At 38.4% G+C, this 27,187-nt stretch overlaps 1 protein-coding gene and 2 long non-coding RNA genes across 5 annotated transcripts in view; 2 read left to right on the forward strand and 1 right to left on the reverse strand.

Annotated features, from left to right (window-relative positions):
• Positions 1–1,331: 1,331 nt before the first annotated feature.
• Positions 1,332–27,187, reverse strand: part of LOC103710320 (transcription factor GLABRA 3-like) — a 45,914-nt gene continuing 20,058 nt past the window's right edge. The window contains exons 1-8 of one of the 3 annotated variants that reach the window (XM_008795991.4): positions 9,633–10,027; positions 8,923–9,174; positions 7,196–7,292; positions 7,038–7,052; positions 3,310–3,366; positions 2,790–3,221; positions 1,714–2,154; positions 1,332–1,621 (exon numbers count right to left, since the gene is read on the reverse strand). In XM_008795991.4, coding sequence (XP_008794213.2) covers positions 1,550–1,621; positions 1,714–2,154; positions 2,790–3,221; positions 3,310–3,366; positions 7,038–7,052; positions 7,196–7,292; positions 8,923–9,110 — 1,302 coding nt within the window. In that variant the 5' untranslated portion in view covers positions 9,111–9,174; positions 9,633–10,027 and the 3' untranslated portion in view covers positions 1,332–1,549. Of the gene's footprint in view, positions 1,622–1,713; positions 2,155–2,789; positions 3,222–3,309; positions 3,367–7,037; positions 7,053–7,195; positions 7,293–8,922; positions 10,028–27,187 lie in introns of those variants that run through there. The other 2 variants (XM_039126822.1, XM_039126821.1) reach the window with 2 other exon arrangements.
• LOC120110885 lies at positions 10,350–11,822 on the forward strand. The gene is made up of 4 exons (XR_005512007.1): positions 10,350–10,365; positions 11,063–11,185; positions 11,416–11,476; positions 11,760–11,822. It is a non-coding gene; the product is annotated as an uncharacterized LOC120110885 (long non-coding RNA).
• On the forward strand, positions 11,941–13,596 carry LOC120110886. Its single transcript, XR_005512008.1, has 2 exons — positions 11,941–11,985; positions 13,195–13,596. It is a non-coding gene; the product is annotated as an uncharacterized LOC120110886 (long non-coding RNA).

A 27,187-nucleotide genomic window follows, 5' to 3' on the forward strand; every position in this document is an offset into this window, starting at 1 on the left:
TTCTCTCTCTTCCCCATTCTTTCCATGTCTTGTCTTTCTCTTCCTATTGGACTTTCTCTCTCTACTTGACTTTTCTCTCTCTACTCTCTCTAGAATAGTTGGATCTAGTAGAGACTCTTCACAGTGACTTTGAATAGACCTCGGTGAATGGCCTTGATCTATAGTCATCAGGCGGCATGTCAACCCCCACATTGGTCCCTGCCAAATACTGTTAGATTTGATTGCCTCAATCTTTGTTGAATCATCGATGCCCTAGTCCGAGCATGATTTGATGAATTTCACTTTGATCGAATCGACATGGATATCAGGCACTTCCGCTTGGTCAATGCTGTGAGGGTGTTGGAATTGAAGGTTTTTATAATTTCGATGAATTTTAATTGGAAGTATAATTTTTCGATATTTAGGCTCTAAGGAAAATTTTCGAGATTAATTGGATTGGTTAATTGGATTGCGTTCGCAAGGTGAGTAATGTATCACTTTTTTTAAGTTTATCAGGAATCATTAAATTATTATATTCATGACATTTGAGTGATATTATTTTTGATGCATAGTATGTTATTATGCAATATATTATTTTAGAATATTATGATGATAAATGATTTTATTATGGATTTGATCGATTGATTTTGACACCTCATAATTTTGGAACTAGAATATGAAATCTAGAGTTTAAACTGTCAACCTATTTCATGCGAAGAGGGATAGCAACTTACCGTCGACCATATTATCCCTTTCCTTTCTTTAAGTCATGCTAATAGGGTTAAATATTTATTTTACAATATAAAAAATAATAGTTTGTTTTGCAAAGAGAATTGTATGTACTTTAAGGGGCCGGTATAAGTAAGAACCTCCTATATGTGCTTACTTGTATGAGCTTGTAATTCTAGTATGTACATGTATATTATAAAAAATAAATGAGTTTGATTGTGCATAGAAAGTGGGAGCATGTTGGCATGTTCCATTAATAAAACTGAGACTTGCAGTTTGGTTTCAATGCCAAAGGAGGTGGTGATCCCCAATCTTAGCCAATTTGAGGAGACTTAGCAATCTGCCATGAAATCTTAGTAATAAATATATTCTTACAGATAATACATCTCCCGATCACAAATGTGCATTGAGACATGAATCAAATTTGACAGTGACAAGACCCTGGGAAGTTTAGGCAGTGGGTTACTTTGGCATTCTAATAGGTTGGGGCCTGGACTAGTTATTCTGGCCCTTTCAAAGACACAGATGAGTTTGAAACTATACTGCATGCAGCTGATTATGGCTAGTTCTGCGAGCTGTTAGATAAGGATCAGATCAAACTGAACACCATGGCGAAGAATACATGGTAAACGTTATAGATGTCCAGACAGATATAAATAAAATCGTCAACAGAGGAGCAGAGCCTAGTTACAGATAAAACAACTGGAAGGGATTGCACAAAGTCACATACATGTTAACCAGAGTATGTTCTCATGGCTCACCAGAAATTTAAATGTATTCTACAACCTCAAGATTTTCTTACATTGGTAATTAGTATAGGGCCTACCAGAATAAACTATCCTCAACATTTACCTACAACTCTCTGCAGTGTCCGCTTGATCATTCCTGGCGGTGCTACAACTGAACCCTTAAACTGCAGCCAATTTTGAAAGCAAGGATGCAAATTAGTAACCCGAGAGAGAGAGAGAGAGAGAGAGAGCAATTCATCAGTCAAGTGATCCAAACCTTAGCTTTTATGGTCACTGCGAGATTGTTATCACCAGTGGATGACTGGACAGAAAGAGGATCTAAATGGAGGTTGCGTATCGCATCAACTACCTCAAGAAGCAAACATTCCCTCCATTGACATTGCAGCTCCAGGAGAACCTCTTTCTCCATCACAGTAACAATAACATTAACTGGACCATCCTTTGACAGGACGCCACAATGCTCGACCGCTGTTTCATCGATGTCGCAAGCCTTCCTCTTGTTTGCACAAGACTGCATGCCATTTGCAATCTTCTTGTTGCCATAATTATCAGATGTCCTCTCTGCTATATCAGGATGCATCCTTCTTCCTCTAGGCTCAGGCTTCCCTAACTCTCTGCAAGATTCTAATTCCTCTACCCTTCTCTCAAGCTCTTTCAGATACTCTATTGTGCCACCAAGGATGGATGCCTTGTCAACCTGAGAGAATTACAAACATTTCTTTCTTCATAAAAAAATAATTTAGCATTAAGGTAGAAAACTGGGAGAGAAAAAAGAGCAACCACAGGACAGTTCCAACTTTCTCAAATAAATAAGTAAATAAAAGAAAGAGTCTTTCTGAAATAGAAGGAAAATAGATGACCGGTATTCCCTAAAAAATAAAACATAACAGAACTAATGGCCTCTTTACAGTCTTTCTGAAATTTTGATATCTAGCAGCAAGAGAGTGTCACATTTCCTATACTCAGGTGCACAAATATGACAAGCTTTGTTAACAATTACCAAAGATTAATCCACAGATCATCGTCAAAAATAAAATTTTCAAACAAGATTCTACTTAATCTTTATCTAAATGATGAGAAAATGATTTTCATTTTAATTTCAAGAAAGCATAATTCAAGATATCACATCTAGCGACTCAATTGTTATACTAACACAGCATGAAAGCTATATTTTATTAAACTACGCAATTCTAGTTGCTGTCTCCAATGGACAACTTAAAGAATGGGCCTTTCCAGATTCCCCAGGGAAATAATTTTATGAGGATGTGTTGTTACTCATTCTGCCACGAAGATGGCAATAGCCCAGACAGCTAAAACCGCAAATCTAGTTACCTTGCTAACGAAAGGAACCAGTGATCTGAGAACAAGGAACTTCTCATTTAGCTTTTCTCTTCTCCTTCTCTCCGACAACACATGACTTGCACTAGCATCAGGAGAACCTACTTTAAGTTCTTCGCTGATATTTGCACACAATTCCTCAACCTTATCCTGGATTAGCTCATTCTCTTTGTCAAGGACATGAGAATGAATATCAAAAGGGACAGCTGATGGCCCACTCTCCAAAGGGGCCAGACAAGCAGCCATTAAGTGATGATCCTCCGAAACCATCGTGTCAACAACTTCATGATCAAGATTAGGGAACAAGGTATCTTCATCCTTTTCAGCCAATGGAGAACTGGATATAGATTGCCCAGAGCAAACAGGGATTGGCAGCTCCCAGAAGGAAGTCCTGATTTGATGTATGAGCGCAGGATCCTCCAAAACCTTGAAATGATTTAAACAAGATTCAAAACTTTTTCCAAGTATAGATGATTTTATTTATATCCATACATGTGAATGACAACGAACTTACCAATTCAGCTGTACCCAGCTCAAGAACACCATACATGAAGGGAATACACACCACAGTCTGCATTTGAGATGCAGAGATTAGTACTAAGCATGAATGCTGCAAATTTTTAAGCTACTATTTCACCTTGACATGCAAAGAGGATTTTGAGATACAAGATAAATTCGGCCAAGTCAAAAAATTCCTAATTTAGCAAAAAAAGAAAAGAAATAATAAATATTAGATATGTTTAATGTTGAATTTAATGAACATCTTCAAAGATAACTACAATGCGCACTCTTCCATAGCCGGTCACGATCAAACAGAGAAAAATTGATGAATGGCTTGAGAATCTCTTCATGACTCTTTAAACTGTGAACATGTGCTCCAATTAAGGCACACGTGTTATGTTTATTCGGAGGTGGGGAAAAGGAACTATATATTCTACTATCCCCCAAAAAAATAATAAAATAAAAAAATAAACAAATTGAATGACTCTTCTAGATTCAGCCAAATCTAGAAAGGGATTGGTTGGGTCCATTTTGAGATGTCTTATTGCTCCCTTTTTTTGTCAATATCTACTTCCTTTTGTTACTTTTGTCCAAAATGTGTACTTAAAGAATTAATTTTTCTAGATTAAGAATGTACAGAAACCCTCATATGATAAAAGGAGTCTTAAATAGCTCGGAGTTTCATATATTTTATTTAGGGACTTCTAATTAAAATGTAATGATAACAAGGAGAAGAAAGAGTTACCTAACTCAAGAAATGACAAAGCTCCTTTTTCTGTAAGCCTGATCCTTCTTTCTTGTCTCCTATTGTTTTCTTGCAGTCATTTTCTTACACTTAACCTAGAGATTGTACTAAAATTCTAAATAATAGCTCTTGTACTAAATACCTTCTATCACCTCCAACTTTACTATTCTAACATCCATTTTTTTTAAGTTAAATAGTCACTTAAAGATATTATACATATGCAATTGATTCCACTTACTTTCAAATTTCAAATTTCAAATTATTCTTTTTTTGAGAGAGAGGGAGGGAAGGGAGACCCACCTACACTATAATTATCCAAGTCTAGATGTTTTTGAGATGCATCATCCAAGAAGCAAACCCAGACCCTCGAGCTGCTATGGCTTTTTTGGGTAAATTGAAAAAATTAAACTACTCTAGTGTAAATACATCCATGGGAATTAGAAAATAAAAAATTCAAAAAATGAGCCGAAAGATCAACTGTGGAATCCCATAATATAACTCCAATGTGATTGGGCACATAAGCCGCCATCTAATCTTCTGGACAATTAAGTTCCCTGTAGAAATGTGAAGCTTCAAAAGGGAACAATGTGCGTACCATTTGCCAGCAATCTTGCAAAAGAAGATGAGTTTTGGCCACAACATATGGTAAATTTGTAGTTGTTATTATAATTTTAAACAATAGAATGAATTTAGATTACCAAGTATTTTAGTTGAGAACTTGTGTATTGTACTTAGAATATACTAGCTCGCCTTTCCAGGCAAGTATGCATGGTATTATCAAATAAGTGGGTTCGACATCTTCCTTAAATTTTTTCTCTAAAGGAAAACAACAAAATTAAAAATACATTGGATCAAGGACCGAGAACCATCTTGAAACAGGCAGTTCTGGGTGTATCAAACTAGACCAATTGGTTACATGGATTATTCAGTCGGTTGATTCGGTTCAATTGGAATCTTTTTTTATAAATCCTCCTCCCCTCCCAATCCTCTCCCTCTCTCTTGATTCTTCCCTTACTCTTTTCCTATCTCCAATCTCTTGATCTCGATTCTCCTCTCCTCTTTATGGCTCTCTCGATTCTCCTTCCGATCTTCCTATCCAAGATGATGATGCGTGACGATATGATTACATGGGCTCTACAATGATGACACCAACTAGGGTTAGGGTTCCATTAACCGGTATGTCTCTCTTCCCCCCTTTCTTCTCCCTCCCTCCCTCTCCTTCTCCCTCTCCCCCTCTCTACCTCTCTCCCAATCTTTTGATCTTGAATCTCCTCTCTCTCTTTCCCTCTCCCTCAGTTCTCCTCTTGATCTTCCTCTCTAAGATAACGATAACCATGACAATAACCTTCCTCTCGATCTTCTATTTCAAGACAACGATCATCGATATGCCTCTCTCCCCCTCCCCCCCTCTCTCTCTTCCTCTCTCTCTCTCTCCCTAGTTCCAATATGCCTCAGCTCGATATGGTACATACTGATACCATACCAAATTAGTCATTGTGTAACAACCAAGGACCTCACCCAAAATGGCTAGCCGGAAAGTATTATTTGGATTTCTTAATTCTACATAAATATCCAAGATCTATCCAGCGATTAATCGATGTGGGACTAAACACACGCCCGCATGGGTCATTACATACTTCCCTCGTTTAATGCTTGACCTCCTCGTCAGGCTAAGAGTCCAAATCCATTCAAATCTAATCATAAACATCCCGATCGGCCCATGATCAGTCTCAAAGAGCCTGTACTACAATACCCCTTAGTCCACATGAGTCATAGGCCGGGTCCGCTTTGAAACCATTTATAATAACCCAGGACCTCACCCAAAATGGCTAGCAAGAAAGTATTATTTGGATTCCTTAATTTTGTATAAGTACCTAAGATCTACCCGGTTAATAACCGATGTGAAACTAAACACATGCCCGCACGGGTCATTACACGCTGGCCAGTAAAACTCCTAATACTAGTTCAGTAAACCTTGCATAGGATCTTAAATATAAAAGAAACAAGATCCTTGTCAAGTGAGACCACTAGGTTAGAAGGAAAAAAGACTACAAAAAAAAACAAAACAATTAGGTGCACGTACACTTGAAGCACAAAGTATCAGATCCTAGCCTACAAAACCTAGTTTTTGTTCAACAGAACGAACATGATTCCTTAAATTGACATACTCAATCCCAAACAACTGTAAGAAAAGTGAGCAGATTGGTGCCATTTAAAATGGAAGTTTTAATTCCCAAAATGACAGACAATTGCACTCCGACTTGGAAAAACTAGAATATGAACACATGACTCACCAATTTTCTTGGAGTTAAATGTTCTTTCAAAAGAATTTTGACCAAATGGGCATTCTCTTCCCTACCTCCCCAAAACATTCCAACCAAAGGTATCTTCAAGGCCTTCAGCAAAATTTCTGCGTCATGAGCATTACCAGATTGACTTGGCCAATGCAAGTGCCGTTCTTTATGTAGGGAATTAACAAAACTGAGACTAACTATGACACATCCAGCAAAAAAAATGTATTTGGAGCTCCAACAGGAAGGTTTTGGATATGGTAACCTTAGCAGTGAGTTCTAGATTTTGGTTGGAAAGAAATTGATGAGTATTACTGAACAAATCAGCCAACATGAACGAAGTATGCTTTTAGTCTACTTACTCCTGTCTGACTTGTTTTATGTTGCTTTGACTGGTGTCAACCTAAATGATGGTATCTATCTATGTTCCCTTAAATTTCTTGCTGTTCCTGCTTAATTCCCCTCCCTTGTGAGGGTAAACTTGCAGATTTCTTTATTTAATAATATTTATAGGTGGGTTCAAGCCCCCTCCCCAAAAGAAAAAGAGAAGCAAATTCATGGAACAAATATGTTTATAGGGATAGTATGGTATTATGGCTTTCTATTTCAAAGTAAAATTAGTAGTAGAATTTGTTATGTTAACAGGATTTATGCTCAAATATTATGGACATATCATGGCTTCTGAATAACAGAAAATAATTGTACCTGGATAGATGCACTCTGAGATGATGTGTGATGCAAACCGATCCAATGAAGAGAAATTCACAAGTTGGATGAGAGAGTAAAAGAATTAGTTCCTACATTTATGCTGACATAATAATAGCACAAAGACATCTGTAGAAAAACATGCCAATGAATCTAACCTTCGCTAAAAGAGAGCGTGAGAAAATTCCACTATCTGCAAACTGAGCATTGCTCAACCAGATATACTGATTGCTTGTTAAGGCTTTACCTGGCAACCTGGTTAGCAAATGAAACAGTATAAATACTAATTTGAAAAGAACATTTTGCTCAGATCACCAGGGAAGCATGGCAACAAGCAAGTTAATTAAAATGGGCTCAAAGAATTCAAAGGAGTGGAGTCAAATATAATGTTAAAGAAATTTTCACAAATAGAACATCTGAGAGGGAAAGATTAGAAACAACAATAGGCATCATATTGTGCATCAAATTATAAAAGAGAGCTAAGATCTCACAAGTAGGATCTGAGACAAAATCCTATTGATGCAAAATGCGAAATAGTACATAATAAGAAATTTAATTTTGCATCAATCAATAATATGACAAAGAACATGAAACATGTATTGGAATGAAAAATCAAATGTTTCATAGGTTACTGAACTTTGCATTTGGAAGCTTGAAATAGAAAAATTAGGTGATCTAAATTTTAGTAGAAGGTTTAAAGACATCGAGACCAACTAAATTTTGATTCATATATAAGATAATGAATGATCTATATGCTCCACTCCACATTTTGCACTTGATTCTACATTTAGTATCCATTGTGTGCCTGCTCAATGCATAAGTAACATCTAGAACAATTGATTGTAGGTCTAAAGGGGTTTTTAAATCCATACGGATCTATAAAAGATAGTCAATCACCAGTGATAGAAATAGAAAATGAGTAGCGTACCAGAACTTTCTTTCTGTTCGGCTTTTATTGCCCAGCTTTCAATCCACAAGGTAACTTACAAAAATTACTAACTAAGAAGGGTTTAGAATTTGAGCCATTTGAGTTTATGTTCTTATAAATATTTGCTGATCAGCTAAATTATTTGCTTTTCTCTGTGCATGCTTGAACGAGACATGTTCCACGAGTTGTTCTTATTCATGACAGCATTCAACTACTGCCATGATCCCTGAAGGATTGGATCTCTTATGTCGCGGTATCCTGATCAGGGTAAAGCAATTGCTCCATTTTCAATTAGCTTGGTAGCACTTAAGTTTGAAGCTTTGGAAATGGCTTCATGCATACCCCAGATTGGTGCTCCAGCCCTTAGGATAGCATAGGCAAGATGAGAAGACTAGGTTCCACACAATGACTATGAATAAGAGAAATTTAAATTAGATGGTTCCACACAGGTTGATAATGGGATAAAAATACACTATCGACAGTTTCTTTCAGTTCTGTCCCAAAGATCAACAGGCATGCTTTGCACAATATATTTAATATGACATTTTTTTTTCTTAAACGAGTCTTATGCATTGCTTACAGAGAGATGCTTACTCTACCTTTAATATTAGCTTTGGCAACAACACGTCAAATAGTTTGGTCAACTATGAGAAGTTAGAATAAATTTGGTCTAAACTATGGATCTTCTATGTTTTTTTTTTTTTTTTTTAATTTTGAAAAGCAATCTATGTTTCAAGCGAATATATAATAAATACACAGCCCAAAGTATTAATACTGTCAAAGAAGATGAATTATGAGCCAAATTCAGTTATAACTGCAAATATTGTGCATTAGTCAATATTTCTTATATCAGACTGAAAAACCTCCATAACTGGATTAAGTTTAGTAAAAAATAGAAAAACAACGTAAAGATGATGATGTAGAAAACATAGTTTAAGGGTTTCAGATGTAAGGTACCCTTGGCCTGGACTGAATGTGAAAGACATGCAAACCAAGTAATACCACTCCGCCTCTGTCAGATCTTCAGGTGATAGTGATGCAGGTCTTGTGCTCGGCTGTTTGCTGTCACCTGCTGAAAGAGACTCGTATAGCTCTCTCAATTGCTCACTTCTCTGTAGAGCAATTTGATCAGCTTTAAACTCCATTAGCTGAGTAGTCTTCCTCGTCTTTATATCACCATTATAGTACCCATCACGCCATGCTAAGACCCTAGAAACCAACAAGATAAAGGAGAGGAGATACCAAAAATGAAAGGTGGAACTCAAATCCATGTAAAAATAAAGGAATGATAGTCCTGTGAAAATTGCACCTTCGTGACACAGCGAATAGGCCAAAAACATAAATAAAATACATGATCAAGATACAGAGACATCTCTACATGAAACAAAACCACAAGAAAGAAATTCTATCATATGAATACTAATTATCAAAAGCAGCATCCTACAAGGAGAAATATAGCATACACATATTAAGCATTGCATATCAGCAGGACCATATGGTAAAAAATACCTTTGATGCTCGTAGAGTCATCTGATGAATTAGGTCCATTTTAAGTGGTGAAAATTTCCATGAAGATAAGGCAGTGCATTTGAAAGTAAACAGGTAGACAATTTTACTAGAATGTTAATTATGAAAAGCAGTACCCTACAAGTAGAAATGTAGCATACACTTCCTTATTCCTTGCATGTCAGCAGGACTATTGTGATGGCCGGTCTAGCCCGATCTACTTGACCAGCCAAACCCGGCCACGGCCCAGCCCAGCTAGACCGCATGCATCGTGGAAATGGGAGCAGCAGAAGCCTCCTACAAGGAGTCTTCTTCCACCTCTCCAACAACTCCTGAACGGAGCTAAACCTAGGGTCGCTGGGACCCTAGGGCTCCTCTATAATAAGGCCCCCTACCCCCTCCATGGATTTCCATCACCAAGAACCTCTCCTTTCCTCTCTTCTCTCGTTGGTGTTCGATGCCTCCCGTCACTATGCCTGCCAGAAATTGGTGGCATAGTGCTTGCTGAAGCCGGTAAGAGCACTGAATCCTCCTTCTCCAACCTTCCTTTCTCTATTGGTGGCATAGTGCTTGCTGAAGCCGTCACTATGACTTCTCCTCCTCTCACCCTCCCCTCATCGGAGGCCCAGGCCGCGGCTCGTGGCATCCAAAGTTCGATCAGGCCCCGAGGAATGTTCGAAGGGCTCGGAGGCAGCTGGAGAAGGAGATCGTGAGAGAGCTGTGATCCTTTCCTTTCCTCGGGTGGAGCCGCCACGTCGAGACAATCTTCGTCGTCTTCTTCCGCTCCCTCCCCCGCGTCGCTTTCCGCCGGGAGTGCCTGAGGACGCGGGACAACGCCGCCGTCGCCCTCGATTGGGTCTCCGGCAAGGAACTGCAGCTTCCCTTTGATCTCCGGTTCTCATTCTTCTGGCTAGCTTCATTCCATTTCTTGAATTCATAAGAATTACAGACTTTTGGTTCTTTTTCAAGAATCAAGATTGCAACCTGTTTTGTGGTTAACATCTTTTTCTTGGAGGTAGGGTTTAGATAAGATAACTGGGGAATTCCCTGTTCCTTTTGAATTTTAGAAGAAATTCTTTACATCTGATTTCTTCTAAAATTCTTTACATCTGATTTCTTCTAAAATTCTCATCAAGACGCTTCAGGTTCTACACTGCTCTTTAATGTGGGAGGGTGGAGGGATAGAAACAGGGGAAACCCTTCTCTGCTCTCTTTCCCTCTCACCAAACCCTCGCTCGTCCTGATCGAGCGAGCCGGAATGGCGCAGAAGCTCCAGCACATATGTAAACTTTGATGAAATTGCATGTACTGCAAGCATCGCAATCTATACTTGTAGATTTCCACAGTTTATCTTACTGGATATACATTCATTGATTATAGATTTACTATGTTCTTAGGTGTGGTAAGTAAGAAGTGTTAGCTGCATAAATGGTTGAATTGCTTGTTGGTTTTGTTACTTGAGTGTGCTGCTATTCTCATTGAACCTCAATGGATTTGGCTCACTTGTTTAAGAGTATGGCAAGTTTCACTTCCTAAAGCTGTATGCCTCTTGCCTGTGTCTGCGATTTGCTAATCTCATTTATGTTTGTAGATTAATGAGGAAGCAAGTGATAAAGTTTTGGAGGTGGAACAGAAATATAACGAGGTTCGCAGACCTGTCTACATTAAACGGAATGAAATCATCCAATCCATTCCAGACTTTTGGTTAACTGCGGTTTGTAATCTCTCTCTTTTTAGTAACTTTATAATTAGGCTACAACCTAATTAGGACACATGTATTCCATTGTTCTCATCTCTACCACATTCATGTTCTATTCATAGAAAGATACTGAACACAAGTCTAACAGTAATATTTGTTGAACATGGTTTTGTATCATTATATGTTGCATGATACTTGGATGCCTGACTTGTTTTCTCATTCTTTGTTTTGATTTTTTAATGCAGTTTCTTTAGTTGGTTTGGTGAAACTGAACTGAAAAATTTCTCAGATGGAGTAACAGATGAGGTAATAATTCATAGTAACATTGGAAAGACTGATTGTTTTGGAGTTTGGACTATTCCAAATCTTTCAAATCAATTTTTCTTTTTATGCTTCTGTTATCATAAAAAAAATTATATGATAACCTGGTCTTGATGTTTGTCTTGTTTTTTTAATCTTCCTATTTTATGAAGTCTGCTATCTTGTATGCAGATTCCTGTTTTCAGTTTTTGAATTAGTTCAAACCTCGAGCTTCTTTTCCTATACATTTTCTGTCTGCTTATGTTTCCTCTACAACAAACTGATGCAGGTGGCAGAGATTATCAAGGAAGATTTATGGCCCAACCCTTTGAAATATTTTAATAATGCAAGTGTTCTCCCTTCCATCCATTACTCTTTCTTTTGTCAAATATTGATATTTCTTCTCACCGAACATCATTTCTGAGTTCACCTAAGACTCTTCTGCACTTTTCAATAATCTGATGATGCAGGAGGCTGATGAGGAGGATTTTGATGGGGATGAAGATGATGAAGAGGTAAATGTCTCACTTGTTTGAGTTTTAAACGAAGCTAGCCAGTTTCTGATGCTGCTGCTGCTGTTGACTTAGTCAAAGGGGTACCTATTATGAATATTGGCCTCCCATTGCTTGTCTATTTTGCTCCAATTTCTTTTGTAGTCAAACTATTTGCTTTTCTATGATTTTATGCACTGTATCTGCAATCCTCATTAGTTGTGCTGCTATTTTTCTGTATCCATATGGATATAAACTGTTTATTTTAGCTTAATGTTGTGCGGGCGTCTAAAATAAACTGTTTATTTTAGCTTAATGTTTATTTTAGCTTAATTTATATGCATTGCACTGGGAATGCAACTAACAAGCAGTTAGTTGCTTTTGGCTATGCGACTATGGGTAGGATTTTTGATTTCTCAAACTTCTGCTCTCATTTATTCTTTAGTTCCATTTTATTTGTTCTGTGCTCTGTCTTTTGCTTAAGATCCACTCAGCTTTTGTGTTCATTATAAAATTCAATAAAAAAATTCAGCCAAAAAGGATGTATATACTACTCTAGTCTAGCATCTTTACTTGGTGTGGTGACTGATATTATAGTCATCATCCATTCTCTTTTTTTTTTCCAAATTCTCCACTTTGAAAAAAAGAATATTTACTGATCCATAGAAGTGCTTCTGCATATTAATATTAATAATTTATGCAACTGATGCAATCTTATTCTTAGACATGTTAATTTTATTTATTTGTTATTTTGTTTAGATGTTTTTGCACTTTTTTACAGAAATAGTGATTGGCAATGGCTTGAATTGACTTTCTCGATGTCCGTGGAAATTTGACTAAATTACAGAGTAGGCAACCCAAAAAAATTTACTCCTATGATTCCTAATAATTCTATCCACTTTGAGGCTTCAGAAGTCTTTATTTGATATATTTTGAAATCTCTGGTGTTTTGCTTCCTGAATATTCTCATGTTCCATTCCTCTGTTCCTAAGCCTTTAATACGGTGCAATCATGATGTTCGATAAGGTATCATGGAGACCTAACAAATGACTATCAAGTAAATTAAAGAGTGAATGCCATGAGATCATCTGTAGACAAGTATAGCACTATATTAAATCATGGACATGAGTTTTGCTTGCTGTAGACCTGTGCTATTGCTGTGTATTATACAATATCTTCTTATTTGCACACACTAATAAATCATGTGTGACCAATTATGCTATTTTTTGTCAGAAGGGATCTGAAGATGATGAGGATGGCGACCAAGATGATGATGAAGAGGAGGATGATGAGGATGATAGTTAATCCCTTGTAGCTTCTTTCATTTTGGCTTCCACCACTTGCTGTGGCGAGTGCAAGCAAGCTTATGACTATTGAAGGGCTCTTGACTCAAGCGGGCTGACTTTCGATCATGCTTTAAGCTTTGTAGTTGTCAATTTTTGTACTTGGGGAGTTTCATGAGCCCTAGTTATAGCTGGTGGCGTGTCTAAAGCTAGGAGTTTATTTACTGATGTGGGTATTAAATGTTTGATCTTGGACTTATAGCATCTCCGTATCAAGAATCCAGGACTTTGTATGGGCAGCTGCTGCATCATTTTTTATGAACTTGTTTAGTTTTACATCAATTTAATCTGATCTCTTTTCCTCTGTCTTTTAGTTGGTTCTTCTTGATATCTCTGCATGGGGTAAATTTTCTTCTCATCTATGTTCTAGGGTCCGGTCAGTTTGAACTTTTGTATCTCTCGGCTCTCAGTAGCACCACTTGAGTTGTGCGTGCCCATTGTGTTTGTTTTGACTGTGTTGGGCCAGGACCCCACATCGGTCTTCGTCCCAGGAACCAATATATGGGACATTGTGCCCGTTGTGTCGACTAATTACATTTGTCGCATAACAAAAATTTTTTACATAATTTGTCATGCAATATATGGGAGAGAAGTAATGCACAAGCTATTAATCCAACTGGAAAGGATCGGAGCTTAGATTTAGGTCCGCCATCTAAAAAATCACGAATTTTTTTTTAAAAAAAAATAATATTCTAACAACGCTTTAAAGCATCGTTAAAATCACGAAATTTTTTTTAAAAAAATTAATATTATAACGACGCTTTAAAGCGTCGTTAAAATCAAGAAATTTTTTTAAAAAAAATAATATTCTAACGATGCTTTAAAGCGTCGTTAAAATCAGATTTAACGACACTTTAAAGCGTCGCTAAAAAGCGTCGCTAATTTCCGACGCTTTTGAAAGCGTCGGAAAATATTTTCCCCACTGTAGCATAGGCGACGCTTTACCGACGCTTAGGAAAGCGTTGGGATGGTTTTTACCGACGCTTAAAAGCGTCGCTAAAGGCCAAAAAAAGCGTCGCTAATGCCCAATTTTCTTGTAGTGTCTATTGATTTGTTGCCGCTTGGATTTTGCAAAGAAATCGATTGGAACTGGATCCCCAGACGCCAACAAGTGGACTAGGATGCATGAACAATTGAGCAAAAAGAACCCCTACTCGGCCTTCTTTTTGAGTTAATTTCAACCGGTTGGCCGCCCTCCGCTGCCCGTCACCACCTCCTGCTGCCACCTCATCGGACCACAATGATCATAGTCACTGGTCCACACCTTAAATCCCCTATTTTGCCAAGAAAGAAGAGGAGAAAAAAAAAAGAAAAAAAAAGAATAAAGAAAGAAGAAAGAGAGACCCATCTCTTTCTTCTTTCTCTTCTTTATCTCTCCTCTCTTTCTCCTTCTAAGCAGACCCATGGACTCTAGTGAAGAATGTTGTCTCCATGTCCTATGTATCCGAACTGACCCCTACAAAGAGGCCTTGAACTGCTCAAGTGCTCGAGCAGCCTGCCGGACCAATCATCCCGACCCTGTTGAATGTTTTTGAAACCACCATTGATAAACCTTGTTGAATGACTTTGGCCCTGATTGAGTCTGTGTCCTATGATTCATTGAGTGAATCGTTTAGACCTGACCTACTCAGAACCACCATGTGCTGGCTAAGCCTTCTCTTATTATTTATAATTATATTAAAGTCAACAAATAAAAATTAATTTTGCTTTCAATATTTCTAAATGGGTTTAGCAAGTTCGCTTGGTGAAGTTTAACGGTCTAAGAAGAAAGAGGTAATTATTTTATGCTTCTTCTTATTTTTCAAATTATCATGTTTTTCATGCATATGATTTTGCTAGTGAAGATATCATATTTTTCTTAAAATTATGGATCGGCATATGTATTATGAAAATCATGTTTTATTATAAAAAGTGGTTCCGTGAATATTTTTAATAAAAATAGCATGTACATGAAGCATGTTTTATCATGCCATTTATTATTTTTTCATCTACCTATTGTATGTTCTAAGAAAAAGATATGATTAATAGCCCAGCTTCCATGGGCTAGTGGGCTGACCTAAAGAAGGCAGGCCGTTGGGAGTCTTCTTCGTCTCCGATATCGCCAGACTCCAATAGTCCTAGGTAGATCCAAACACCGGCTAAACCCTAGGATTCCCATCTACATAGGGTTACCTCCTCCTCCTAGCTCCATCGACGAATGCTTGAGCCAATGCTGTTGATCTCTAGCTTTTTCCAACAAATCTCTTCCTTGATTCTTTGCCGAAAAAGCAGCTAGACTGAGGTAAATGTTGTTCGCTTGTCTCTCTTTTTTTTCTGGTTTCTTAGCCACTACCACCTTAATTTGCACTGGCGAATTGTCGTGATTTCATGTAAAGCAGGAGTGCCTGTTTTGACCCCTTTTCTTGTATATTGTTGTCTGGCGTCGGTTTCGGCCGATCACTACCAGTCTCTACCATTTTTTCGAAATCTCCGAAGCTTCACGTCAAGGCACTGGTCTCCCATAAGTGGGTGCTGGCCATGAATTCATAGGAAAGAGGAGAAGGATCGAAGCCTTCTCTCTAGTTTCTCCTCACCTCTTATACATTAGCCGACCATCTTCGCCAGTGATGCTACAACAAAGGGTCCATCCTTGGCCGTCGCAACATCAGATCTGAGAATAAAAAGAGACATGGGCTCCCTCCTATTTTGTGGAGAAGAAGAGAGCCTCTTCTCTCTCTCTCTCTCTTTGCACTCTCTTTCTCTCTCTTCTCTCTACCTTTCTCTCTCTTCTCTCTCTTCCCCTCTCTCTCTCATGTTATTTTGTATATTGGATCGGGTAGAGAGCCCAAGACTCCTACTTTGTGGACCCCAGGCTGACCCCAAATAGAGGGTTCTCCAACTTGTTGACTTCTACCAAGTACATTGGTGATGAGCATTCTTGGGCCTTATTCTTAATGCCCCTGTCTTGCCCTCCTTAATATGATTTGACTTGTTTCTTGATACTTCGATTAGCCAGATCTAAACCACTCAGGCTGTTGGATGCTTTTATTTGGTTTGTTGTGTCTTTTTTCTCTATTTCTTAAATTGTTCCATCATTAGTCTGATTATTGATTCGATGCTATACGGACAAGAAGATGTTGAGCAAGGGAATTTATGTTCTAATCCCTAAATCAAGGTAAATCCTTAATTTCTTTATTTAATTAGTTATGTATTAGGTAGGATCAAGAAATCGGGAATAAAGGTAACTTGGGCATCAAAAATTTTGAATTATGAACTTAGCAATGTTTTTAATTATTATTGCTAAGGATTGATCATGGACAAGTTGTTTTATATTGATTTTTGTATATGTTAGGGGTGGACCAATAGCATTGTAGCTGCGTTGGACTGCTGTAGAGATAAGAAATCCTACACCTAATCACCAATATATATATTTGTTCGTTGATTTATACCACTGGATTTGCATTGTGAGATTTGTATCGATGGATTTCGTTTTGTATGAGATGGTATGTATTATATTATTTTCGATATGAGCATACTTATATGATTATTATATGTGCATATTAGTCATTGGAGATATGATTATATGAATTATGATTATAATTACTTTGAAATTGTGAGAAATACATTGTGTAATTCGAATTTTATTTGACAAGAATAGCATGTAAATCAGATGGATTAGAAGTGGTTTGGACTAACCTCATCATTGGATAGCCTTCACAGAACAATGTCCAAGAGATTATGCGAGAAATAGCCTCCACAAACTTATGCATGGGACAGCATCCACGAGCGTATGAATGGGAGAGCCTCTACAAGCTTATGCGTGAAATTTGTTTTGCAGTTTTGGACTGGATCATAATCTTGATTAGTCCAAAGTTAGAAAAATAATTGCTATAAAACTTAAAATCAAGATAATGAGAAATGGTTGATAAGACACATGAAACCAGAATAAAAGGTCTTACTTGTTGGTATTTGTGATATATATATATATATATATATATATATATCTTTTGATAGTTGGATATTTGATGCTTGTCTTTACGAATATTTGTCAGTTTAATTAAATACTGGATGTTGAAAAGAGGTTTCTTAATTTATATTTTTATTTTGATATTGCTTATTGCTATTTTCAAAGTATATTATTATATTGGTATGAATATGTAGAGATTCTTACTAGGCCGTAAAGCCCACACCCCTCTTTTTTTTTTAGAATTGTAAGTTACTTAGTACTTGGCTATGGTTGGGATCATGGGTGAATGAATGAATAGATAAAGCATCATTGATGCCAGTTGGATGATTGAATTATGTAATTATATAAGTTTTGTTACTTATTATGAATTGAGATAAATATTATTCACAGATATTGAGGTTGTAATGAATTTTCAAGCCTCACATATTCTCTAGAGCCTTGCCCAACGGAGTGTGCAGCTATGTCATGTGGCCGACTCGAATGATGGATTCGAGGCATGATAAAGGTATTGTAAGTTTTACTTACTGCGACTATGTAGCTTACATCTCTTTTTATTTTTTTTTCTAGATGAATAGGATCACTAGAAATGACGGATGGTCCAAGCTTGGAGTTTGTGCAGCCAAGCTTGCAGATTGTATAGAAAAATTTTAGTATTTTAATTGATTATGAATTTATAGTTAGTAATTTTTTGAATTTCAAGAATTATGAGTTTGGGTATTTTTATTTGGATTTAGATACTCTGAACCGGTGTTTGCTTTATTATTTAATAGATCATGAAATTAGATCCTTTTATTATATTTTGTTTATGATAGATTTGGAAGCTAAGATGTAATTGTTGGCTTCATATTATCGTGGGTTATATTCCTTGGTAGCATAGCTATATTATGTTCCGAATTTAGGGCATGAAATTTTATGGTACCATAGCTACAGGTTTTCATGGTAATACTTAAAGTATAGCAATAGGTAGTTAGGTCTCATTTAGTTAGGTTCCATTTAGTTGAATAAGAGAAGACAGATTTTCTTAACTATACTGTTACTCGACCATGGAAATTGATTAATGTTAGTATTTTGATTGGCGACAATGAGCAACAAGAGGAGGAAATCTTGGCAAATTTTGTTGCTAGGAGAAGAGGAGCAAGAGTGTGAACAAGAGGAGATGTCAACGAGCCAGTTGAGCAGGCTCCAGATATGCTAGCCACTCGGCAAACATTGCTGGAGTATGCTAGGTGGTGTCCCAGCTTCTTCAACAGCAGTAATAAATACAGATCGCTCCTCGACCTGCACCATCTTTGGAGTCATTGATGAGAGCACAAAAGTGCGATCTACACATTACTTAAATTAGTATTATTGCTAACAAATAATGATAAAAGTGCTGCATTAATTTTATATTTTTATTTGGCACTGATTATCAAAAATCAGAGTTTAAATGGGCATTTGGTACAAATTGGGATGATGCAAGACCCCAAGCCTGATCATGCTGGAGCATAATTAAACCTAGTCGAGCACATTTGCACTCGAGCAGCGCATGTCTACACCTGTCCACTTCGTCGCAGCTTCATTCTTTCGCGAAGCATCCTCTGTTTCCAGATTTCTTCCCCCACCAGTCACCAGTGTGTCATCCGAATCCCAGCCGCCCATTTGTGATTCTCCCGCTCCATCCATGCGTTTACAGCATCTCCCAGGGCCCGCATCCTGACTTCATCCCGCGATGCCTCACAACATCGCAAGCATCCCACGCATCCGACTGATCCTCCCACGCATCTCACGAGCTCTAACTTCCGGATTCGCGATCAGATCTCCCGAGCATCTCCGCGTTCCAGCCTTCCAGTGTCCGAGCTTCCTCTCCACGTGCGATTAGCTCCTTTCCGCGTCCCTGCGTCTCAGTAGATTCTTCCGTGTGTCCAAGGCCCTGCTACCAGCTTCCGTCCGAGTCCGCTTCTCCTGCGAGCCCACGCATCCCAGCTTTTGCGATCGTGATCCATCCGTGCGTCCACCTCTTTCGGATTCGAGATCCTCTGCATCCTTCCATTCCCAGCCGTGCGCCCCTTCCGAATCAGCTTCTGAATAAGCGATCCAGTCGTCTACGTGTGATTCTCCCGCATCCAAGGCGCTGCGATCTTCCATTTTCGCTTGCAAGCCTCCCAGCATCCGTGCCCCAATCTCACGTGTTCCCAGCTGTCCGCGATCCCTCTTCGATAGACATGAACCAGGCGTGCAAGCCTCCCGTGATGCAAGCGATCGCGATCTTCCGTCCGAGTCCGCAATCTCCCGGGATTCATCCTATCCGTCTGTCTCCACCACGTGCAATCAAGGGGGTCGAAGGCCAGGGATTATCTCTCTCTCGGTTGGAAGGAAGGGGCCATCTCTCATTCGAAAAAAAAACAGAGGAGCCAGCCCCTGCCATTCAAAAAAAAAAGGGGAAGAAACAGGGGGGGCCTGTTTCCGAAAAGAAAAGAAAAAAAATGAGAGGGAGGATAATGTTTTTAATGAGAGGCTGATTTCTTAGGTGAAGGATGATGGAGGAACCTTTGATGTATTGCTTTCTTTGAAATAAATTCTGAACCTTTGCTCTTATTGATTTATATTTTTGATGTGTTATGGATTCTTGCATAATTATTTTTTAGATAGTTCTTTAATGATTTATGTTTATTGATGCATGGACTGCTTTAGTATTTGATTTGTCGTTGATGTAATAGGCACGATGAATGCTTAGAAGTTGAGTTCATATGTCCATAAAATATATTCCATGATTAGATCTATTCTACTTTTACATTTTTAATCAAGAACCGAAGAATTTATTTCTTGGATGCAATATCATCAAGGGGGATTCCAGATCCCTAACCATCTCTTTATTTCATTGAACTTTGTTTATTTACATATTATTCTTTGTTTTCAATTCCAAAAATCATCTGAAATTACATATACTGTTCCCTGAGGATTCGACCTCGGACTTCCGAGTTTTACTACTTGTGCGATTCTCCTGCACTTGGAAGAGCAGTTTTGCGAATGCATCATCATACTACGAAAGATTTTGTAAGCCCAACCCGCTGACATTTGAGGATAGAGCTGATCATCTGACCGTAGAGATTTGGATTCGAGAAATAGAGAAGATGTTTTATGCACTACAGTATCCCGATGACATGAAGGACAGGCTAGCCATACCGATGCTGAAGAGAAATGCAAAGTTTTGGTAGACTACTATGAAACCTGCGTATGGAAATAATGATAAACAACTAACATGGGAGGAGTTCAAGAAAATATTTTATGATCAGTGCTTCCCCAAGTTAGTGATACCACCAAAAAAGGATGAGTTCTTGGCTTTGAGGCAAAAGTGTGATATGATAGTACTAGAGTATGCAAATAAATTCAACAAGTTAGGTCGTTTCTACCCCCAGTTCATAGAGTCCTAAAGAAGCAAAGGTAATAGATTTGAATAGGGTCTACGATATGGGATTCGGTCTCATTTATCTTCTCACCATTTTAACAACAACAAAGACATGCTAGAAAGGGCCTTAAAAGTAGAATATGATATGAAAAGATCAAAAAAAGAGAAAGGAGGTAAAAAAAGTCCTAGACCAGGAGAAACTCCAAATGACCGGTAGAAAAAATCAATAAATAATTCAGATAAGGATAAGGAAGCTGCGACCTACTGATACTATGCAAATATCATCATGGACTTTGTCTCAATAAGCTAAGAGCGTGCTTTTCATGTGGCGAGGTGGGACATATGGCACGAGATTCCCTATCAAGAAAAAGGATAACTCAGAGTTTGTCAAACCAGCTGACCAGAAATAAAAAGGGAATGCATGGGTTTTGTCTTTGACCCAGCAAGATGCCAGTATAAGTGATCAAGTAGTGATAGGTACCATTCTAGACAAAACCATAGATGCTCTATGCTATTTGATTGTGATTCTTATTATTCCTTTGCATCTCCCAAGTTTCCTACCTCTTCAAACTACATATCTGAAGAATTGAATGAGCCACTATGTGTTGTCATTTCTCTTAAGAAAGTTATTCTTATAGATGTTTCATTTAAGAATTGCATCACTTAGATAAGGAAGATAAGGTTAATACAAGCCAGTCTCAAATTTTAAGCCTTAGAAAAGTGGGTATAGATCAAAGTTGCGTAGCGAAAGAATGGTAGAATGTTAGATTAAGAATAAGTATCCTCATTTGTTTAAGAATTAAGGTATGCTAAGTTTCAAGATTGAAACTCTTTTAAAAGGGGAGAATGTGATGGCCAGTCTAGCCCGATCCACTTGACCGGCGAGACCCAGCTGCGGCCCGACCTAGCTGGACTGTGTGCATCACATGAATGGGAGCAACAGAAGACTCTTGGAAGGAGGCTTCTGCCACATCTCCTCGGTGTCCTAATGTCACCAGGACCCTAACGCTCCTCTCTAAAAAGGCCCCTTATCCCCTCCATGGATCTCCATCACCAGAAACCCCTCTTTCCCTCTCTTCTCCCTTTGGTGTTCGACACCTCCCATCTGTACCTGCTGAAAATTGGGTCCACAGCACTCGCTGGAGCTAATAAGAGCCCTGAATCCTCCTCCAAACTTTCTTTCTCTATTGATTCGTTTCACGTCAAATTTTGCCAAGAAATCAACCAAAAATCGCCATGACATCTCCCTCTTGTTTCATCTTTGTTTTCCTCTTCTCTTGCTTTTTTGCTTTCTTCTAGCCATCTCTACCGCTGGTGTTCATCACCAAAGGCCTCGGCCCCCTCTCTGCATTGGCTTCTTGCTAGAGTTGGTCCCCCAGCCGCTAACAAGTGGACTAGGAATCGAGTATGATCGAGCAATGGGACCCCCTATTCAACCCTATTTTCAAGTTGATTTTCACCGGTCGACTGCCCTCCACTGCCTATCACTTCTGCCTGTTGCCACCTCGCCGAACCACCACGATCACAGCCACCGGTCCACCCCTTTAATCCCCTATTTTGCCAAGAAAGGAGAGAAAAAGAAAGAAAAGATGAAAAAGAAGAAAAGGAAAAGAAAAAGAAAGAGAAGACCCATCCCTTTCTTTGCTCTCTTCATCTCTCACTAAGTAGATCCATGAACTAACACCTGTAATGAAGCCTTGAATTGTCTAAGTGCCCGAACAGCCTGCCAGACTGATCACCCTGGCCCTGCTGATGTCTACGAAACTACAATTGATGAATCTTGTGAAATAACCTTGTCCTTAATCAACTGTGTACCCTATGATTCATTAAGCTAATCGATTAGAATAGACCTACTTGGAACCACCATGCTGTTGCCCAGAGGTGCAGCCCAAGAGAGGGGGTGAATTGGGTCTCTTTAAAAAATAGTTAAAGTTAAAACGTGAAGAGAGTATGAGTTACTTTTATCTTAAAAATTTAGCAGCGGAAATAAGAATGCACAAATATGATAGTGAACAAAGTTATGAAAACTGTCAGGAATATGCAGAGGAAAGGAAGAGAAGAAGCACAATCACAAACACCAATATTTATAGTGGTTCGGTGCACTCCCAACACCTACGTCCACTCCTCAAGCCTAGCTTGAGATTTCACTATAACCCAGCAGATTACAGCCTGATTGTTTTTCGGGCTCACAATCAAAACCCAGTTGGTTTTCCCAAGCAACCAACCGAAAATTTTTTGTTTTTCGGAATCACAAACAACCCAGTTGGTTTTCAGACAAACCAACTAAAAACTTTACACCGTCTGTTTTTCCGGGCTCACAAACAACCCAGTTGGTTTTCAGATAAACCAACTAGAAACATTTTTCTTGCTGAATATTTCCTATTCAACAACTTTTAATCGAGGCTTGGAAGAGCCTTTACAAGTTTCAAATCAATAAAACTGTTACAGCAACAATTAATCCAACTAAAAGAATGTTGTAACTAGAAAACTCAAAGCTTCAGAATATAATGAGTAAATCAATGAAAATAAAAGCTGAAGCCGATGAAGAAGTTGGCTGTGGAAGGATGTTCCAATGTCCGAACAGCAGCTCTTCACAATGCAGTGAGAAGCTTCGACTGATTTCCTCACAGAAGAAAGTTTTAGATTCAGTGCCGGTGAGGATGATGAACTGTTAAGCTTTTCTTCTCTCTTTTTCTCAGTGGAAACCTTTTTGTTTTCTTATAGAATCTTTTCTCTTTCCTCCTTGTTTCCATTCTGAGGTTCCCTCATATTTATAGACAAATTCTTCGACGGAATTTGAATTCCTTTCTTCCCGTTCTGATGAGAATCTTTTGCTGTTACAGAAGAAGACAAAAGTCGTTCACAGCTTCCCGTTGTGGTCCCAGCAGTACAAGGGTCCACTCATGTAGCTCGGGGTTGACTCATGTTCATTATGGATCGGCACTTCAAATAGTTGAGAAGGCTTTTGCTGTGTCATCCTCAAAGGGTCGACTCTTAATTCTTAAGGGTCGGCTCATCTTAATCAGGAGTCGCCTCTTCAAATACAAGGGTCGACTCATCTTCATTAGGAGTCGCTTCTTTAAACACAAGAGTCGGCTCATCTTTAGTTTTTCGGCCGGTGCTGAGACTGAGCAGGGGTCGACTCTTCAAACGCAACGGTCGACTCTTCAATTTCGGGGGTCAACTCATTTTTAACAAGGGTCGACTCTTCAAGCTTTTCTCAGGCGGTAAAAACTTTCTGTTTACTTTAAACTACACAAGGATCGATTCATGTTTTGCGGGGGTCGACTCTTTGACTGTGTTCCTTGAATAAAACTTATCAGAATCAACTTGAACTTGTCCTTTTTGCTTAGAAGTTGACTCAAGTCTTTCAAACAGAAAACTTTAGACTTCTTCTCTGATCTCCATGGACTAGATTAAGATCATTTTCTTTTAGAACATGTCTAATGAGATATTTGCGAAGAACTTATGATTTTGTATTGCTTCATTCCTTCTGATTTTTCTTGACTTATAAATCTTCACAACTAGACCAATGTCATTAGTACACAACATGATCTCAAGTATTTTGTAATCATAAAAATTCATCCTTTAGGGTTGACACATGCGCTCGGCCAAGCCTTCTCTTATTATTTTTAATTCTATTAAAATCATCGAATAAAAATTAATTTTGCTTTTAATATTTTTAAATAGGTTTAGCAGATCTGTTGAGTGAACTTGGACAGTCTAAGATAAAAGAGGTAAGTAGATCTTACACTTCTTATTATTTTTAAAATTATCCTATTTTCTATACATATGATTTTGCTAGTAAAGATATCATATTTTTAAAAAAATTATGGATCAGCATATATGTTATAAAAATGATGCTTCATTATGAAAAAAATGATTTCATGAATATTTTTAATAAAAATAGTATGTCTATTGAGCACCAATTTTATCATGCCATTTAGTATTTTTCCATCCACCTATGTGTATATTGTAAGAAAAAGGTATGATTATTTCAAAGACTCTCAGATATCTATGTATGACCCTTAGAATTGGGGAAGATCGATACCGAAGCTAGGATCTGAAGTGAAAATTTCCCGAGTTGTCCGATAAAATCGGATGCTAGGCATGAAAATTAGTTTTAATTTTTTTTATAACAATTATAAATCTTAAACATACTAATATGTAAACCATACCTCGATTCCGCAGCAGAAGATGGTCGAAGTAGACCGGATCTAGATCTTTGAACGTTGCTTCACGAGGCCTGGATCTGCAGGCCCTCTACTTCGCGCGCACGTCGAGCTTCGCAGGAAGGTTGGATGATTTCTGTATTTTGTAAAAACACATTTTGCAAAAGGACCCTAGAAGAAAACACTTTTCTTTTCTTCTCCTTCTTCTTCTTCCTTCTTTTCCGTTTCCAACCCGAGAGCTTCGATTCTGGACCGATCGCAGAGGAGAAGAGAGAAGACCAGAAAACCGGATCTAGATGCTTGCCACTGGAGAGAAGATTGAGAGAGAAGCACCACTTCTTCTCTCTTCCTCTTCTCCTTTAGAAAACTCCCACCGAAGCCTCTTTCTGTGAAGTTTCTTCCAAAGATTTCACAGACAGATTCACTCTGATTTTTCCTCTCTAATTCGTTCTCTATTTCAAGAGGAAAACATTGGTCTATCTATAGGCCAACATAGAGAGGATTTAAGAGGAGTTATGAGCTGCCGTTATCGATTTAAATGTAAGATTCGTAACGTTTTGTTTCAAAAACAAATGTAGAGAAAATCGTCCAATTAATTTGATAACAGTCGGATTTCAAAAATCAAATTTAACCGGAATGTAGCCGGTTCAAAACCGAACATTCCGATCCAAACGGCAGAGCGGCCAGAGGCCAGACGGTGGCGCGGCATGGCTTTGAACCAAGGATGGAGAATACTTTGTTTTGCTCCCAGGCATTTCTTTTCCATCGCGGCTCACAAGCAACTCTTAAGGGTCCATGAGCTTAAGGGTCCATGGGTCCACAGGAGTTTAAAACAGGTCAGCCGTCAACCATTTAAATGGGAAATGGGGATTAGCCAAATAGGAAATAGGTTAGCCCATTTTGTAATAAAGTAAGCCTATTTGGTTCTAAACCAAATTGACAGCCCATTTGAATAATTTTTGACCTGAAAAAATTCTACATGAGTCCGACTCATGGGAGATTCAATTGGGTCCAGTTTCGACTCGATCCAAGTCTGACTTAGATCAGAACAAATACGAAATTAAATTCTAATTAAATCATGATCGAGCCCAATTATACTAATTGAGACCCAATCAAATCCAATCTCAACAATTGAGTCCTGATCAAGTTCAATTACATTAATTGAAACTTGATTGACTCAAAATACAGACTTAATTAGTTGTTCATCCATGAATTTTAGCATGTACCTCATGTTCAGTGCTAGCTGCACATAGACAGAACCAAATTCCAAATGACCCACAATTTAATTCTTAATTAAATTGGGTCAAGACCTTCCTACTTAGCTTGACTAATATGCGTGACTCTGATAGGTTCGAACACTAAGCCGGTAGTACATGGACTACTCCATGCACTAATCGAGGTGACCATCTAGCAATGATACCCGACATCCGGATTGGTCAAATATGCAAAGCAACATTCAAGAACCTAGACGTATGGTTGTTGCATAATTCATCCCTATGACCATCGATGCTCAAGATGACCTCAGAGTGGACTGTCGAACTCTGGGTCCGGTCATCCATAGTGTATTTCAATTAATCAAATCAAGTGACCTACACTTGGTTTACCCTGGCCAAGGTTCTACTGAATTGAAGTACAGTGAGACATCAACTCCTAAAATCTGGAGCGGTCACATCTTGACTCATACACAGACTTCACGAGTACTTGACTGCACCCAGCATCCTTCCGATCCCTGAATTAGAAATTCAGGTCATCCAATGCCTAAGTACAGTAAGTTGCTTACAAGTCACCGTGACAGTCTTAGGTCTACAGGGTACTTATGCACATACGCTTTGCGAGCTAACTTCCAACAGTGGAGTGCTACGCAGGTGAGTCACTGTTCAGTGACAATGTACTCCTACATCTCACCTGTATGCCACACAGTGTCTCCACACTCCTTGGTTTAAGAGGACGACCAACTAAATGGCACACAACGACCTATACTTGACATAGCTATCGTCCAATTGACAGCTCATCATTTGGTCGCGAACTGGTTTAAGGACTAAACGATAAAACCTCCTTTATCCACTAAATTAGTCCTAAGGACTTCATCACAATACACAGGAGTTCAATTTGAAGATGTAACACTTGTGATGAATAGAAAATTGCCAGAATAAATGTTTATTCATTTTAATAAAACATATACATAATCCAATTTCTTACAATTAAAAATTGGCTTTTGGACATAATTCCCAACAACTCCCACTTGGACTAAAGCCCATCTTCGATTTGTGATAATCGAACTCCTTTACAGAAAGGGCTTTAGTGAATGGGTCAGCTAGGTTCTCCTTTCCATCGATCTTCTGAAGATTGACGTCACCTCGTTCCACGATCTCTCGTACAA

The sequence above is a fragment of the Phoenix dactylifera genome, chromosome 5 (genome assembly GCF_009389715.1).
Source record: "Phoenix dactylifera cultivar Barhee BC4 chromosome 5, palm_55x_up_171113_PBpolish2nd_filt_p, whole genome shotgun sequence".
Classification (NCBI taxonomy): domain Eukaryota; kingdom Viridiplantae; phylum Streptophyta; class Magnoliopsida; order Arecales; family Arecaceae; genus Phoenix; species Phoenix dactylifera.